Genomic DNA, 18340 nt, shown 5'->3' on the forward strand with positions numbered 1-18340 from the left:
ACCTCCATGTTATATGATCATATTGCTCACCATGCTTTAGTGGATAAGCATTAAAAATAACTGTGTATGCAACTATGGGTGATGCAGTCACATGTATTTCTGTCACATCTCTACTTGTGACTGAGTAGGAGCTACTGGGCTGTAACTCTGGGTGTGTGTGTGAGTGGTGCCATCACACAAGGAGCAGGCCTCTGGGAGCGCTATAACTGCTGCCCCTCAGTCCCTGCTTCTGGCTAACAGGGTACCTGGAACAGCACCCTGTAGATGGGTTTCAGTGGCAGTGTCGCACTGCCACCCTGTTAATGGGGCGTTCTCCCATAAGTTCAAGAATATGAATAGAGGCAGTGCACACAGCTATGCATACAAGCAAATATACACATTTAGTTACATGCATGCATTGCAGGAGCAAGTTTGACAGCTTGATCTACATCTGCCCCAGAGTGTGGAATGACAAAGAAGAAGCAGGATTCAAAAATGTCTAAAAATATAATAATACCAGACCTTTGCCACACTATTCGGTTTATACAATCACACAATACATTGGGCACATGATACACAGCTGGTGAGGTAGCCATCTCTGGCACCCAAGAGACATAGTTATAAGGGGGGCAGGCTGTTAGAAAGAAGGCTTCATGGAGAGACAGATTATGGAGACAGCTAGAACAAAGCTCTGCTATGCCTAGAACGAGTGTACAAACTATCTGGAGGGAGCTGAGAAATGAGACACATGGTGCTTATATAAAAATTATGAGATGTTTGTGCCATAGGGCTCATACACATAAGGCTTTATTCAGGTTGGATCGCAAGGCTGCGTTCGCACACAGCTGGGCGATGTTTGTGCTCTGCGCATGCGTATGCATTGTAGTGCGTGTGCGTGAATCAGGCGCTGCGATCGGGATGCGACTGCAGTGATCACCCAGTCCCATTACACAGTGATTGACAGGAAGTGAGCGTTTGGGGGTGGAGAGGGGGGGTGGTCGGCGGAAAGCAGGCGTGCCTGTGCATTTGAACGCCGTTACAGGGGAGTACATAATGAAGCCCCTGCAGAGGTCTAGATGGGGACAGGAAGTTTGGCAGTTTGTGAGGTAGGGTCAGGTCAACCACAACTGTGAGGATGGTTCTGATGTTACTCGATGTTACCGATATTTTCGATGACTTGCGGATGCATGTCGTGGGAAGTGGTTGGCTTTATACAGTAATGGGCGTCTTGGTATAGTGCTGCGGTTGCCATGCGATTGCATTCATTAGCATATTTTCGCTCTGAACACAGCCTTGCGATCCATGCTGAATCAGGCCCATAGTACAGTTATCGCATAAGGTTCATAAAAGCAGAGTTATCTAATTTTGCTGAAGAGGTGCATGGTCGTCACGCATATTGTGACTGTCAGGCCTTCGGCAATACTTGCCGACCTTATGGCTGGCTCCTCTGGGATTGCGTTGCCACACCCCCAGAACCATCCACATCCGCGGGGCTTTGTCTGGGGGGCGTGATGGTGTGATTATATTATCAGAGACCCGGGCCCGGTCTGCAATGCCACGATCACTGTCATTGTGAAGCAGGGGTGTAGCCATGATGACATGATTCAAAGCAAATTGCGTCATAGGCCGCCTGTGCCGCCAACTTCACTGAGGAAGTGGATGGCTGTGGCTGGGTGGCCCCAGCCTCCGAGAGACTTGTCCACCGTTACGGGATGCAGGGAGCCCTACCCAATTTTCGTGAGCCTCCTGGTCGTACTGGGTGGGTGTATGCCTTGGACAGAAGTGTCATGACGTGGGCAGCCAGGGCACCTATATGAGAGTGGTCATCATCAAGTCCATGTGGTTGGTGAAGTGCATCCGTGGTTTATGCACAGTAGAAATAACCACATTGTGGCTGAACTAGTTTTTATGGAAAGGTAGTCATATCAATTTCCTTGGAACTAGGGCCTCATAATTATTAATAGGTTTTCTTGAATATCAGACATAATTGTCTCAGACAAAATCGCAGCTTATGTTGTAGGTTAAGGTTAGTGATGTGACACAACTGCTGCTTCTCCTGTGTGTTATGATTAGGGGTGAGCGGGTTCGGATTTCTGAAATCCGAACCCCCCCGATCCGAGTCCGATCCGAGTCAGGCTCGACTTTTCCCGCCTGACTCGGATCTGAAATCGAGGCAAAACGTCATCATCCCGCCTTCCGAGTCTCGCGGGTTTTGGATCCTATATAAGGTACCCGCGTCGGCGCCATTTTCTCACTCGGCTGTGGACAGTGAAGAGGGAGGATGGGAGTTAGGGCTGTGTAGTGTAGTGTAGTGTAGTGCTGCTGTTGTCCACTACTTCAAAGTCCATAGGGGCTGGCTGTGTTGTGCTGTGCTGCTGTTGTTAATAGGGGCTGTGTCCACTACTTCAAAGTCCATAGGGGCTGGCTGGACTGTGTTGTGCAGTCAGTTCTCCATAGGGGCTGTGTCCACTCCAAAGTCCTGTGCAGTGTCCCAGTCCTAAAGGAGTGCTGTAGTGTTGTCCAGGGGGTGCTCTGTCCATCAGGGGTGCTCCCCCCAAGTGCTAAAAAAATTATATATTTTCTGTGTTTGTGAATTGTGTGCGCAGTAGCCGCACGTGCATCAACAAAGTAGTGCCAAGCGTGCGCCTGTGTCATAAGTAAAGGGCCGGCTGGCTTGACCGTTAAGGGTGCTGTAACCCCCGAAAGTACACTCCAGTCCAAACCAAAAAAAAAATTATTTTCTGTGTTTGTGAATTGTGTGCGCAGTAGCCGCACGTGCATCAACAAAGTAGTGCCAAGCGTGCGCCTGTGTCATAAGTAAAGGGCCGGCTGGCTTGACCGTTAAAGGGTGCTGTAACCCCCAAAGTACACTCCAGTCCAAACCAAAAAAAAAATTATTTTCTGTGTTTGTGAATTGTGTGCGCAGTAGCCGCACGTGCATCAACAAAGTAGTGCCAAACGTGCGCCTGTGTCATAAGTAAAGGGCCGGCTGGCTTGACCGTTAAGGGTGCTGTAACCCCCGAAAGTACACTCCAGTCCAAACCAAAAAAAAAATTATTTTCTGTGTTTGTGAATTGTGTGCGCAGTAGCCGCACGTGCATCAACAAAGTAGTGCCAAGCGTGCGCCTGTGTCATAAGTAAAGGGCCGGCTGGCTTGACCGTTAAGGGTGCTGTAACCCCCGAAAGTACACTCCAGTCCAAACCAAAAAAAAAATTATTTTCTGTGTTTGTGAATTGTGTGCGCAGTAGCCGCACGTGCATCAACAAAGTAGTGCCAAGCGTGCACCTGTGTCATAAGTAAAGGGCCGGCTGGCTTGACCGTTAAGGGTGCTGTAACCCCCGAAAGTACACTCCAGTCCAAACCAAAAAAAAAATTATTTTCTGTGTTTGTGAATTGTATGCGCAGTAGCCGCACGTGCATCAACAAAGTAGTGCCAAGCGTGCGCCTGTGTCATAAGTAAAGGGCCGGCTGGCTTGACCGTTAAAGGGTGCTGTAACCCCCAAAGTACACTCCAGTCCAAACCAAAAAAAAAATTATTTTCTGTGTTTGTGAATTGTGTGCGCAGTAGCCGCACGTGCATCAACAAAGTAGTGCCAAGCGTGCGCCTGTGTCATAAGTAAAGGGCCGGCTGGCTTGACCGTTAAAGGGTGCTGTAACCCCCGAAAGTACACTCCAGTCCAAACCAAAAAAAAAATATTTTCTGTGTTTGTGAATTGTGTGCGCAGTAGCCGCACGTGCATCAACAAAGTAGTGCCAAGCGTGCGCCTGTGTCATAAGTAAAGGGCCGGCTGGCTTGACCGTTAAAGGGTGCTGTAACCCCCAAAGTACACTCCAGTCCAAACCAAAAAAAAAATTATTTTCTGTGTTTGTGAATTGTGTGCGCAGTAGCCGCACGTGCATCAACAAAGTAGTGCCAAGCGTGCGCCTGTGTCATAAGTAAAGGGCCGGCTGGCTTGACCGTTAAGGGTGCTGTAACCCCCGAAAGTACACTCCAGTCCAAACCAAAAAAAAAATTATTTTCTGTGTTTGTGAATTGTGTGCGCAGTAGCCGCACGTGCATCAACAAAGTAGTGCCAAGCGTGCGCCTGTGTCATAAGTAAAGGGCCGGCTGGCTTGACCGTTAAGGGTGCTGTAACCCCCGAAAGTACACTCCAGTCCAAACCAAAAAAAAAATTATTTTCTGTGTTTGTGAATTGTGTGCGCAGTAGCCGCACGTGCATCAACAAAGTAGTGCCAAGCGTGCGCCTGTGTCATAAGTAAAGGGCCGGCTGGCTTGACCGTTAAAGGGTGCTGTAACCTCCAAAGTACACTCCAGTCCAAACCAAAAAAAAAATTATTTTCTGTGTTTGTGAATTGTGTGCGCAGTAGCCGCACGTGCATCAACAAAGTAGTGCCAAGCGTGCGCCTGTGTCATAAGTAAAGGGCCGGCTGGCTTGACCGTTAAAGGTGCTGTAACCCCCGAGAGTACACTCCAGTCCAAACCAAAAAAAAAATTATTTTCTGTGTTTGTGAATTGTGTGCGCAGTAGCCGCACGTGCATCAACAAAGTAGTGCCAAGCGTGCGCCTGTGTCATAAGTAAAGGGCCGGCTGGCTTGACCGTTAAGGGTGCTGTAACCCCCGAAAGTACACTCCAGTCCAAACCAAAAAAAAAATTATTTTCTGTGTTTGTGAATTGTGTGCGCAGTAGCCGCACGTGCATCAACAAAGTAGTGCCAAGCGTGCGCCTGTGTCATAAGTAAAGGGCCGGCTGGCTTGACCGTTAAAGGGTGCTGTAACCCCCAAAGTACACTCCAGTCCAAACCAAAAAAAAAATTATTTTCTGTGTTTGTGAATTGTGTGCGCAGTAGCCGCACGTGCATCAACAAAGTAGTGCCAAGCGTGCGCCTGTGTCATAAGTAAAGGGCCGGCTGGCTTGACCGTTAAAGGGTGCTGTAACCCCCGAAAGTACACTCCAGTCCAAACCCAAAAAAAATTATTTTCTGTGTTTGTGAATTGTGTGCGCAGTAGCCGCACGTGCATCAACAAAGTAGTGCCAAGCGTGCGCCTGTGTCATAAGTAAAGGGCCGGCTGGCTTGACCGTTAAGGGTGCTGTAACCCCCGAGAGTACACTCCAGTCCAAACCAAAAAAAAAATTATTTTCTGTGTTTGTGAATTGTGTGCGCAGTAGCCGCACGTGCATCAACAAAGTAGTGCCAAGCATGCGCCTGTGTCATAAGTAAAGGGCCGGCTGGCTTGACCGTTAAGGGTGCTGTAACCCCCGAAAGTACACTCCAGTCCAAACCTAAAAAAAAATTATTTTCTGTGTTTGTGAATTGTGTGCGCAGTAGCCGCACGTGCATCAACAAAGTAGTGCCAAGCGTGCGCCTGTGTCATAAGTAAAGGGCCGGCTGGCTTGACCGTTAAAGGGTGCTGTAACCCCCAAAGTACACTCCAGTCCAAACCAAAAAAAAAATAATTTTCTGTGTTTGTGAATTGTGTGCGCAGTAGCCGCACGTGCATCAACAAAGTAGTGCCAAGAGTGCGCCTGTGTCATAAGTAAAGGGCCGGCTGGCTTGACCGTTAAAGGGTGCTGTAACCCCCAAAGTACACTCCAGTCCAAACCAAAAAAAAAATTATTTTCTGTGTTTAGCCGCACGTATATATCAAATCGATATAACATAAATGGAGGACCAAACTTTCTCCGATAAAAATAAAATAGAGAAAGATCAAGAACCACTTCCTCCTAGTGCTGAAGCTGCTGCCACTAGTCATGACATAGACGATAACATGCCATCAACGTCGTCTGCCAAGGCCGATGCCCAATGTCATAGTAGAGGGCACATACAATCCCAAATGGCAAAGTTCAGGAAAATGACCTTGAAAAAGACATTTAAATCAGCTGAAGAGAAACGTAAACTTGCCAATATGCCATTTACGACACGGAGTGGCAAGGAACGGCTAAGGTCGATCCCTAGTATGTTCATGACTAGTGGTTCAGCTTCACATGACGATGGAAGCCCTCCTCCCACTAAAAAAATCAAAAGAGTTAAGCTGGCAAAAGCACAGCGAAGAACTGTGCTTTCTAAGAAGATATCACAAATCCCCAAGGAGAGTCCAAGTGTGGTGGTGGTTGCGATGCCTGACCTTCCCAGCACTGGACGGGAAGAGGTGGCTCTTTCCACCATTTGCATGCCCCCTGCAAGTGCTGAAAGGAGCACCCACAGTCCACTTGCTGATATGCAAATTGAAGATGTCACTGTTGAAGTACAACAGGATGAGGATACTGGTGTAGCTGGCGCTGAGGAGGAAGTTGGCGAGGAGGATTCTGATGGTGATGTGGTTTGTTTAAATCAGGCTCCGGGGGAGACAGTTGTTGTCCGTGGGATGAAAAAGCCCATCACGGTCATGCCTGGGCAGAAGACCAAACATTCCACCTCTTTGGTCTGGCAATATTTCTATCCAAATCCGGACAACAACTGTCTTGCCATATGTACCATATGTAAAGGTGAAATAAGTAGGGGTAGGGACGTCAACCACCTAAGAACATCCTCCCTTATACGGCACCTGCAGCGCGTTCATAAAAAGTTACTGTCAAGTTCAGAAACTTTGGCTAAGACCGTAAGCAGTCCAGGGACACCTAAATCCCGTTGTCCTGTTGTATCCAAGCGCCTGCAAACCACACCGTCAACTCCCTCCTCGTCAATTTCCTCCTTAGTCAGGATCGGAAGTAGTCCTGCAGGCCATGTCACTGGCATGACTGACTCTCCTATCCGGGATTCCTCTGGAGGATCCTGCATTGCTACGCCTACTGCTGCCGCTGCTGCTGTTGCTGCTGCTGGGAGTCGTTCATCATCCCAGAGAGGAAGTAGGAACACCACTACTTTTACTAAACAATTGACCCTCCAACAGTCCTTAGCGAGGAGGATGAAGTACGACAGCAGTCATCCTGAAGCAAAACGTATAACTGAGGCCTTGACTGCTATGTTGGTGTTAGACGTGCGTCCGGTATCCGCCATTAGTGCAGTGGGATTTAGACAATTGATGGAGGTAGTGTGTCCCCGGTTCCAAATCCCGTCTAGATTCCACTTCACTAGGCAGGCGATACCGAGACTGTACAGAAACGTCAGAAAAAGTGTCCTTAGTGTCCTGAAAAATGCCGTTGTACACAATGTCCACTTAACCACGGACATGTGGACAAGTGGAACAGGGCAGACTAAGGACTATATGACTGTGACAGCCCACTGGGTAGATGTATCACCTTACGCAGCAACAGCAGCAGCGTCACCAGTAGCAGCATCTCAGAAACGCCAGCTCGTTACAAGGCAGGCTACGCTGTGTATCACCGGTTTCAGTAAGAGGCACACCGCCGACAACCTCTTAGAGAAACTGAGGCAAATCATCGCCCAGTGGCTTACCCCACTTAGACTCTCCTGGGGATTTGTGATATCTGACAACGCCACCAATATTGTGCGGGCATTACATCTGGGCAAATTCCAGCACGTCCCATGTTTTGCTCACACAATAAACTTGGTGGTGCAGAATTTTCTGAAAAGCGACAGGGGCGTGCAGGAGACGCTTTGGGTGGCCCGAAAAATTTCTGGCCACTTTCGCCATTCAGCGACTGCGTGCCGAAGACTGGAGCGCCAGCAAACACTCTTGAACCTGCCCCGCCATCACCTGAAGCAAGAGGTTGTGACGCGGTGGAACTCAACCCTCTATATGCTTCAGAGGATGGAGGAGCAGCAAAAGGCCATACAAGCCTATACATCCACCTATGACATAGGCAAAGGAGGGGGTATGCACCTGACTCAAGCGCAGTGGAGAATGATTTCCGTGTTGTGCAAGGTTCTCCAGCCCTTCGAACTTGCCACACGTGAAGTCAGTTCAGATACAGCCAGCTTGAGTCAGGTCATTCCCCTCATCAGGCTTTTGCAGAAGCAGCTGGAGAAAGTGAAGGAGGAGCTAAGACGGAGCGATTCCGCTCGGCATGTGGGACTTGTGGATGAAGCCCTTCATTCGCTTTGCCAGGATTCCAGGGTGGTCAATCTGTTGAAATCAGACCACTAAATTTTGGCCACCGTGCTTGATCCTAGGTTTAAAGCCTATGTGGTGTCTCTCTTTCCGGCCGACACAAGCCTGCAGAGGTGCAAAGACCTGCTGGTGAACACACTGTCAGCTGAAGCGGAACGTGACACGTCAACGGCTCCTTCTTCATTTTCTCCCGCAACTGGGGCTGCCAGGAAAAAACTTAGGTATCCTAAGCAACCCGCTGGCGGTGATGCAGGGCAGGCAGGACCAAGTTTGGACATCTGGTCCGGACTGAAGGACCTGGCAACAATTTCTGACATGTCTACTGTCACTGCATATGATACTGTCACCATTGACAGAATGGTGGAGGATTACATCGGTGACAGCATCCAAGTAGGCATGTCAGACAGTCCATACCTGTACTGGCAGGAAAAAGAGGCAATTTGGAGGCCCCTGTACAAGCTGGCTCTATTTTACCTGAGTTGCCCCCCCTCCAGTGTGTACTCCGAAAGAGTGTTTAGTGCAGCCGGGAACCTTGTCAGCGAAAGGCATAGGAGGTTGCTTCCACAGAATGTGGAGAAGATGATGTTCATCAAAATGAATTATCAGCTCTTCCAGGGAGACCAGCCTCCAGAACGTACAGAGGGACCTGTGGTGGTGGATTCAAGTGGGGACGAGTTAATACTTTGTGAGGATGAGGATGTACACACTGAAGAGGGTGAGGAATCGGTGGATGAGGAGGATGAGGATGACATCTTGCCTCCGTAGAGCCAGTTTGTGCAGGGACACATTAATTGCCAGCTTGTTTTGTGGGGGCCCAAACGAACCAATCATTTCAGCCACAGTTGTGTGGCAGACCCTGGCGCTGAAATGATTGATTTGTTAAAGTGTGCATGTCCTGTTTATACAACATAAGGGTGGGTGGGAGGGCCCAAGGACAATTCCATCTTGCACTTCTTTTTTTTCTTTGCATTATGTACAGTTTGGGGCCTAGTTTTTCTAACTGCCATCCTGTCTGCCACTGCAGTGTCACTCCTAGATGGGTCACGTGTTTGTGCCGCCCACTCGTGTCGCTTAGCATAGTCATCCAGCTACCTCGGTGCAACCTTTTGGACATGAAAACACTATTGTGAGGTGTGAGGTGTTCAGAATAGACTGGAAATGAGTGGAAATTAAGGTTATTGAGGTTAATAATAGCATAGGGGCAGAAAAACCTACAAATTCTGTGATTTTAGCTGTTTTTATGCTTTTTAAAAAAAAAATACAGATCCAAAACACAAAACCCAGAACCCAAAACACGGAAGGGTGGTTTTGGCAAAACCAATCCAGATCCAAAACACGAAGAAAGATCCAGATCCAAAACCAAAACACAAAACACGAAAAGTGGCCGGTGCACACCCCTAGTTATGATCAGTGATGCTGGAGAGAAAATCGCTGCTCATATTGTTCCTGTGGGTTATGACCAGTGTTTGTGATTCCATGTTTGACTAATTTTTAGATTGTCATATTTGTAAATACGATGAAAAGACTTCAGCCATCACGTCCTGCCATGCTTCCCTTGGAAAGTCCTATCAAATGCTCCTGCCTGGATCTACACTGGATCTCAGGGACAGAACCTTACTCTGTAAGGGGGAGATGTACTAAGCTTTAGCGAGTGATAAAGTATCAACCAATCAGCTCCTAACTACCATTTTCAAACACAGCCTGTAAAGTGTTAGGACCTGATTGGTTGGTACTTTATCTCTCTCCAAGTTATCACTCTACGAGGCTTAGTACATCTCACCCACATTGTATTAGTTCTGAGCGATACTCTACCAGAAAATAAACAGGAGAAATATATATATCTGTCACTGCTCTATAAACACTGGCCTCTGAATAACCTATACTTTTAGAGTAGTTTGCTAATCTTTTTTTGGCTACATAATTAATACTTACAATCTAAACATCGCCTTCTCTGCAGCCACATCATATTCCGGGAGTCTGACATCAAACATTCTCTCCATTAAAATTTTTGCATATTTCTCAAAATCCAGTTTATCTTTCGACTCCAGGACAACATTATCATAGGAATGGGGGTCCAACAGTACTGTAATAAATCTCCCAGCCACCTGGACCTGGCAGGAACAAACAGGACAGATTGCTATGATATGATATATGTGAATGGAGTGTGGTATTGCATGCATTGCTAAACAAGTGTTTGAAAGCAAAAGTACTGGACTTACATACACACTGATCTGACATTAGTGGTATAATAAAATCTTTCAAATATTTTCAATATTTTAATAAAACAAATATATAGTTTGTTTATTAAATGTATTTTTAATAGTGAAGCTAAAAGCTCAAACTTGACTAGCTTGATGTGCAGATCCCCTGTCTTTTGCGCATTCGGTATGAATAGCCGGCTGCCGCATGAGCGGCGGATCGATTCCCGTCTGCGGCAGCTCGACAAAACAGCAGAGCCCGGCAGCGGAAGCCCGACAGCGCTGGAAATCACGATCGTCCCTAAGGTAAGTACTTACTACCCTAACCAACCCCCCTAACCCTCCTTAGGGGTGCCTAACCCTAACCCCCCCCCCCAAGTGCCTAACCCTAACCTCCCCCATCTAAGTGCTTAACCCTAATCCCCCCCTCCCCGCTGCCTAAACCTAAGTCCCCCGGGGGGTTGCCTAACCCTATGTCCCCCCCGGGGGTGCCTTACCCTAACCCTTCCTCCCCCTAGCCTAACACTAACCCTCCCGGGGGGGTGCCTAACCCTAATTCCCCCCGGGTGCCCTAAACCTAACCCTCCCCCCCGCGGCTGTCCGCTCGCGGTGCCCGGCATCCCTTCGATCGGGATGCCGGGCGCCTGTCTCCCGGCGCCGGGAAAATGACAGGCGTCTAGATTTTAGACGCCGGTCATTTATCCCTAGGCGCGATAGTGGATTCGGGAAGCCGGCGGTAGGGATTGCGGCCGCCGGCTTCCTAAACGTATCCCGTCTTCTGCATAGTGGTACGTTGACCATTACCGTACCAGGCCAGTATTGCTGTAAAAGCTAACATTTATCATATTTAGGGGTCTATGTACTAAGCCTTGGAGAGAGATAAAGTGGATGGAGATAAAATACCAATCAATCAGTTCCTATCATTTTTCAAACGTAGCCTGTAAAGTGACAGTTAGGAGCTGAGTGGTTGGTACTTTATGTCCATCCACTTTATCGCTCTCCAAGGCTTAGTACATAGACCCCTTATATTGATAAATTGCTCCAGAGTCTCCTTTAGACTTTTCTCTTGACTGTTCATTGTAAAACATAACAAGTACTCGTCCCCAGTATTCCTGGGTACTTATAAATAGCTTAATGTGTCATCCTCCACTTTGTATGCTCATTTTCACTTACATCCCATCCTAGAAGTGGAGAGAATAATGTATCAAGCCATCGATAGCTATAAAATGGAGATGTTGCCCATAGCAACCAGTCAGCATCTAACTGTCTTTCATAAACTGTGCTAGATAAATGACAAGAGCTGATTGTTTTCTTTGGACAACTTCTCTACTTTATCGCCCTCCAAGGCTTGATACATCTCCCCCACATCTATTATCCAATAAAATGAAGATGTATTTTGATATTAGAGCTAGTCTGATGTTGTACTTTGATATGCTTACATGCCTAGTCTCAAAGATTGTCTGGGAGACTAACGAATTTTGGAAAGTAAACAATTGGTGGAGTATGCCTATGGTGACATGATTCGCTAGGAATTGTGTTGTCGTGACCCTGCTTCCCACAGAAAGATGCCTTAAATGGTGGCATTTTGTATTTGAGTCAGTGCCATGGTCATGTGATTCATTGTGCTACACCCCTGTTAGTCCTGGGACCTCCCCCCTCAAGGATCTCTCAGAGGAAAGTCCGAGAAAGTGTGAAAACAATGTTAATATGTCATGAAATATGTTCAATAATATAGAGTACTTGGTTTTCAAACATTTATACTATGGGACGTTGCTTATATAAGCAGATCATTCACTTTTGGTAAAGTGCTCACTTTTAACTATAGTATTTTGGTCCAGTTATTATTAGGGATGAGCGGGTTTGGATTTCTGAAATCCGAACCACCCCGAGCCCCCCTGATCCGAGTCGTATCCGAGTCAGGCTCAACTTTTCCCGCCTGACTCGGAACTGAAATCGAGGCAAAACGTCATCATCCCGCCTTCCGGATCTCGCGGGTTTTGGATTCTATAAAAGGTTGTTTCTCACTCCGGCTGTGGACAGTGAAGAGGGAGGGTGGGAGCTAGGGCTGGCTGGGCTGTGTTGTGCTGCTGCTGTCCATAGGGGCTGTGTCCACTCCAAAGTCTATAGGGGCTGACTGGACTGTGTTGTGCAGTGTCCCATAAAGGCTGTAGTCCTAAAGGGGTGCTGTAGTGTTGTCCAGGGGGTGATCTGTGCATCAAGGGTGCTCTCCCAAAGTGCACTCCAAAAAAAAATTTTTTTTTTTTTCTGTGTTTGTGAATTGTGTGCGCAGTAGCTGCATGTGCATCAACAAAGTAACGTCAAGCGTGCGCCTGTGTCATAAGTAAAGGGCCAGCTGCCTTGACCGTTAAAGGGTGCTGTAACCCCCAAAGTGCACTCCAAACAAAATAAAAAAATATTTTCTGTGTTTGTGAATTGTGTGCACTGTGGCTGCACGTGCATCAACAAAGCAGCAGCGCCAAGCGTGCGCCTGTGTCCCATAAGTCTGTTAAAGGGTGGTGTAACCCCCAAAGTGCACTCCACAAAAAAATAAACAATTCTTTTTTTCTGTGTTTGTGTGCGAAATGTATGCGCAGTAGCCGCACGTGCATCAACACAACAGCAGCGCTAAGCGTGCACCTGTGTCATAAGTCAAGGGCCGGTTTGGACATCTGGTCTGGACTGAAGGACGTGCCAACAATGTCAATTTCTGAAATGTATGCGCAGTAGCCGCACCTGCATCCTCAAAGCAGCAGCGACAAGCGTGTGTCTGTCTGTTAAAGGGTGGTGTAACCCTCAAAGTGCGCTCCACAAAAAATAAAAAATTCTTCTTTTTTTTTCTGTCTTTGTGAATTGTGTGGGCTGTAGCCGCACCTGCATCCTCAAAGCAGCAGCGACAAGCGTGCATCTGTCTGTTAAAGGGTGGTGTAACCCCCAAAGTGCACTCCAACAAAAATAAAACATTTTCTTCTGTGTTTGTGAATTGTGTGCACTGTACGTGCATCAACAAAGGAGCAGTGCCAAGCGTGCGCCTGTGTCCCATAAGTCTGTTAAAGGGTGGTGTAACCCCCAAAGTGCACTCCACAAAAAATAAAAAATTATTTTTTTGTTGTTTGTGTGCGAAATGTATGCGCAGTAGCCGCACGTGCATCAACACAGCAGCAGCGCCAAGCGTGCGCCTGTGTCATAAGTCAAGGGCTGGTTTGGACATCTGGCCCGGACTGAAGGACGTGCCAACAATTTCTGACAAGTCTACTGTCACTGCAAATTATACTGTCACCATTGACAGAATGGTGGAGGATTATATCGGTGACAGCATCCAAGTAGGCATGTCAGACAGTCCGTACCTGTACTGGCAGGAAAAAGAGGCAATTTGGAGGCCCCTGTACAAACTGACTCTATTTTACCTGAGTTGCCCCCCCTCCAGTGTGTACTCCGAAAGAGTGTTTAGTGCAGCCGGGAACCTTGTCAGCGAAAGGCGTAGGAGGTTGCTTCCACAAAATGTGGAGAAGATGATGTTCATAAAAATGAATTATCAACTCTTCCAGGGAGACCAGCCTCCAGAACGTACAGAGGGACCTGTGGTGGTGGATTCCAGCGGGGACGAATAAATACTCTGTGAGGATGAGGATGTACACAACACTGAAGAGGGTGAGGAATCGGTGGATGAGGAGGATGAGGACGACATCTTGCCTCCGTAGAGCCAGTTTGTGCAGGGACAGATTAATTGCCAGCTTGTTTTGTGGGGGCCCAAACGAACCAATCATTTCAGCCACAGTCGTGTGGCAGACCCTGGCGCTGAAATTATTGGTTTGTTAAAGTGTGCATGTCCTGTTTATACAACATAAGGGTGGGTGGGAGGGCCCAAGGACAATTCCATCTTGCGCCTCTTTTTTTTTTTTGCATTATGTACTGTTTGGGGCCTAGTTTTTCAAACTGCCATCCTCTCTGCCACTGCAGTGTCACTCCTAGATGGGCCACGTGTTTGTGCCGCCCACTCGTGTCGCTTAGCATAGTCATCCAGCTACCTCGGTGCAACCTTTTGGACATAAAAACACTATTGTGAGGTGTTCAGAATAGACTGGAAATGAGTGGAAATTAAGGTTATTGATGTTAATAATAGCATAGGAGCAGAAAAACTCACAAAATCTGTGATTTTTAGCTGTTTTTATGCTTTTTAAAAAAAAAAATACAGATCCAAAACACAAAACCCAGAACCCAAAACACGGAAGGGTGGTTTTGGCAAAACCAATCCAGATCCAAAACACGAAGAAAGATCCAGATCCAAAACCAAAACACAAAACACGAAAAGTGGCCGGTGCACACCCCTAGTTATTATGCTCCTCATCTTTAAGGGGTCTATTTACTAAGCAGTGTTAGGAGACAGAGAGAAAAGTGATAAGAAAGTGATAAGGTGCCAGCTAATCAGCTCCCAACTGTTATCTCACAGGCTTAAACAATGTTTAAACAATGACAGTTGGGAGCTGATTGGTTGGCACCTTATCACTTTTCACTCTGTCTCATAACACTGCTTAGTGCGGGAATTCAGCATCCCGGTTGTCAAAAATCAGCCAGGGGAGGTCAGCTTTCCCTATTACAGCGGCCCCTCCCCCAGCTCAAGGCGCCATTCCACCGCGGTCTGGACGCTCTGAGCTGCTCTTCTCGGACCCTGCCCCTTCAAAGGTCTCCGGGGGCCATTTTCTGCAGGCTCAGCCACAGCTCTCTCTAGGAAATGCTGGGTCCAGTCCCCCTACATACCTCTCCCAGGAGTCAGGTTATGTAGCGCTATAGCCTACCAGACATTGAGTCTGATTAGTTGAATGTAGTGCCCTTTTGCAGTTAGTGTTTTTCTGCATAGTATGTGACTTTTTCTAGTGCTATCTGGGCCTGATTCTGACCCGCTCGCGAGCGCTGAGCGCTCGCAAGTGGGTCGATGGTGCCCAAGTGCGCATGCGCACGACGGAGGCGCCTCCATCGTGCGCATACGCGAGACCCGAATAACGATGGCCAAGCCGTCATTAAGGGTCTCGCACCAAAGGGGGCGTGCTGTCGATGGTGATTGTCAGCATGCCCCCTTTGGTGGGCGTGCCGGGGGCGTGGCTGCCCAGACGTGGTGATCACTAGTGATGTCAGTGGGAGTGCTTTTGGCTCTGATAGAGCCAAAAGCACTCCTGGGCTTGCCGCAGGGTCTCGTCGCAAGCCCCATCATCATTTTGGCCGCTCGCTATAGCTGTGGGTGGTCACCCACAGCTATGCGAGCGGCCAGGAGGCCGCTCCAAAAAGGGGCAGTGACGGCCCTGTTTCAGAGCGAGCGCTCTGTCAGAGCGTCCGGATCTGAATCAGGGCCTCTGTCTGTATGATTTTTCTAATCTGTAAGCCATTGCCTTGTGTATTCAAGGTCTACTATACTTCACTTTTACTTATAAATGTGAAGGCTGTCACATACTATTTGATTGCACTCTACACAGTACCATATTATGTGCTGTGCTATCCTGCAGCTTATTTAAGCTTAGGCAGGATCACTATACTGCATACCCATTTGTATATACTGTCGCATAATAGCGTCTGCATACTCATTTGTATTTGGTGTATTCTGTTGTATAATAGCGTTTTGCATACCCATTTGTCACCCCTTTTGGATCCCGGGAGTAGGTACTCCTTACAATGGACACAAGCCTCCGGGGCTGGGGCACAGCGACTGGTCAGCACTCCTCCCAGGGCTGTTAGAGATCAGTTGAGTCGACCCTGCCAATCAATGTATTGGAACTCCGAGGCATCTACAGAGCCCTCACTCTGGCTCAGGACATTTTTCAGGGCAAGCCTGTACAAGGGCAGTCAGACAACGCCACAGCAGTGGCCTACATCAATCACCAAGGAGGCACTCTAAGTCGGTCAGCCATGGCAGAAGTGTCACGCATTCTCGCATGGGCCGAAGGTCACCTCCCAGCCATCTCCGCGGTGTTCATTCCAGGAGTCCTCAACTGGGAAATGGACTTCCTCAGCCATCACAACGTGCATGCTGGGGAATGGTCTCTCCACCCAGAGGTCTTTCAACTCCTAGTGGACAAGTGGAGCCTGCCAGAGGTGGATCTCATAGCCTCCCGACACAATCGAAAACTGACAGTGTACAGGTCCAGAGCAAGGGACTCCGAAGCAGCCTTCATAGATGCCTTGTCGGTGAAGTGGACCTTCCATCTGGCATACCTATTCCCTCCAGTCTCTCTTCTTCCTCAAGTCCTTCGGAAGTTTAAGCAAGATAAAGGCACTGTCCTGCTGGTGGCTCCGGCCTGGCCCAGACGACTTTGGTACGCCGATCTTCACAGCCTCTCCATAGACGCTCCTCTCCTACTTCCTCAACATCCAGACCTGTTGTCTCAAGGTCCATGTCTACATCCTGACCTGGCCAGTCTGTCTTTGATGGCGTGGCTCTTGAGACATCCCTCCTATGCTCAGAGCGCGTAAGCCGACATCTGCCTGGACCTATCACAGAGTGTGGCACACATACTTCCAGTGGTGTGCTACCAGAAGTTTTGACCCTCAAGTTTATAGTGTCTCTAGAGTCCTGGCCTTCCTTCGAGCAGGATTGGACCTTGGACTCCACCTGGCCTCGCTGAAAGTTCATGTCTCTGCTCAGATGTTCACACTTTCCTTCAGGTGTCCTCCGTATTCAACCTCCCTTCTTCCCTCCAGTGGCGTCATAGGATTTGTCAGTGGTTCTCCAGGCCCTTAAGGCCCCCCTGTTTGAACCCCTGGAATCTGTGGAACTCAAGTGGCTCACAGCGAAGACTCTTTCTTCTGGCTTTTGCGTCCGACAGCAGGGTGTCAGATTTAGGGGTCCTTTCCTGTCACTCCCTATTTCTGATCTTTTATCAGGACAGGGCTATTCTTTGAACTCGTCCTGACTCCCTTCCCAAGGTTGTTTCTCATTTCCACATTAATGAGGAAATCATAGTCCTGGCCTTCCAATCACCAGACCATTCGGTGGGTGAGACCTTCTAGGATGTGATCCGTCCTCTCAGGATCTACGTGGACTGTACTAGTTCCCTTTGGAAAACAGATTTCCTATTTGTCCTCTATGGATTCCACAAGAAGGGCTGACCAGCTAACAAACAGACTCTGGCCAGATGGCTTCGCATGACTATCTCACAGGCTTACACACACACGGGCCTTCCTGTGCCGGCTACCGTTTCTGCTCATTCCACTCGCTGTGGGACCCTCGTGGGCAGCTCGCCGTGTTGCCTCAGCTGAACAGCTTTGTAAGGTGGCCACGCGGTCTTCTGTCCACACCTTTCTTCGTTCTTATGCCTTCAATACCTTTGCCTTTCAAGATATTTCTTATGGACGCATGATACTCCTCTCAGCTCAGGAGTGTCCCCACCCTTGAATACTGCTATGGGACATCCCCATGGTATCCCTGGGATCCCTATGGACCCTGAAGAAGAAAATTAGCATTATGGTAAAACTTACCTTTGTTAACTCTCATTTTTCTAAGTCCATAGGGTCCACAGGGCGCCCACCCTGACGCCTCTGGCTTCTCTGGGTTGGGTTTTCTGGTCACCGGTTTCCTGTCACTTTGATGTGAGAGTGTGATTCTTCTGTGCACCAGTCTTCATTCTCTCCTCTCCTCCTCCTGCCTTGGGCTTGTTAACAAACTGATTTGCCTTAGGCTCAGGGGCGGGGTTTAGGGGGGAGGGTCTGTTGCATCCTGGCAGTTGAAAGCATAACTGTTTGGTGTCCGGTCCTTATCCACCACCTACACCCCATGGTATCCCTGTGGATCCTATAGACTTCGAAGAAATAGAGTTAACAAAGGTAAGTTATACAATAACTCTCATTATTGAGGCTTACATAAGGAGTGGATAAAGTGTATGTAGTGTTGTGTTCCTGTTTATCAGGGGGCCAAAGACCATAATGCTTCCCAAGATGTATCAAACCTTGAAGAGAGATAAAGTGGAGAGAGATAAAGTACCAATCAATCAACATCTCCTGTAACTGTCATTCTGCAAACACAGCCTGGTAGGAGCTGATTGGCTGGTACGTTATCTCTATTCAATTTATCTCTCTCCAAGGTTTGATACATCTCCCCCTTTATCTCTCTCCAAGGTTTGATACGTCTCCCCCCCTAGGCTCCTAGGTTTGCGATAAACTCCACCA

General features: G+C 48.1%; 1 protein-coding gene across 1 annotated transcript in view; it reads right to left on the reverse strand.

Moving 5' to 3' along the window:
- PTGIS (prostaglandin I2 synthase) overlaps positions 1–18340 on the reverse strand; it is a 132758-nt gene that overhangs the window by 100991 nt on the left and 13427 nt on the right. The window contains exon 3 of the mRNA XM_088472177.1: positions 9924–10102. Within this exon, the coding sequence (XP_088328303.1) occupies positions 9924–10102 (179 nt within the window). The remainder of the gene's footprint in view (positions 1–9923; positions 10103–18340) is intronic.

Source organism: Taudactylus pleione, unplaced genomic scaffold (assembly GCF_031769625.1).
Source record: "Taudactylus pleione unplaced genomic scaffold, aTauple2 ptg000121l, whole genome shotgun sequence".
Classification (NCBI taxonomy): Eukaryota; Metazoa; Chordata; class Amphibia; order Anura; family Myobatrachidae; genus Taudactylus; species Taudactylus pleione.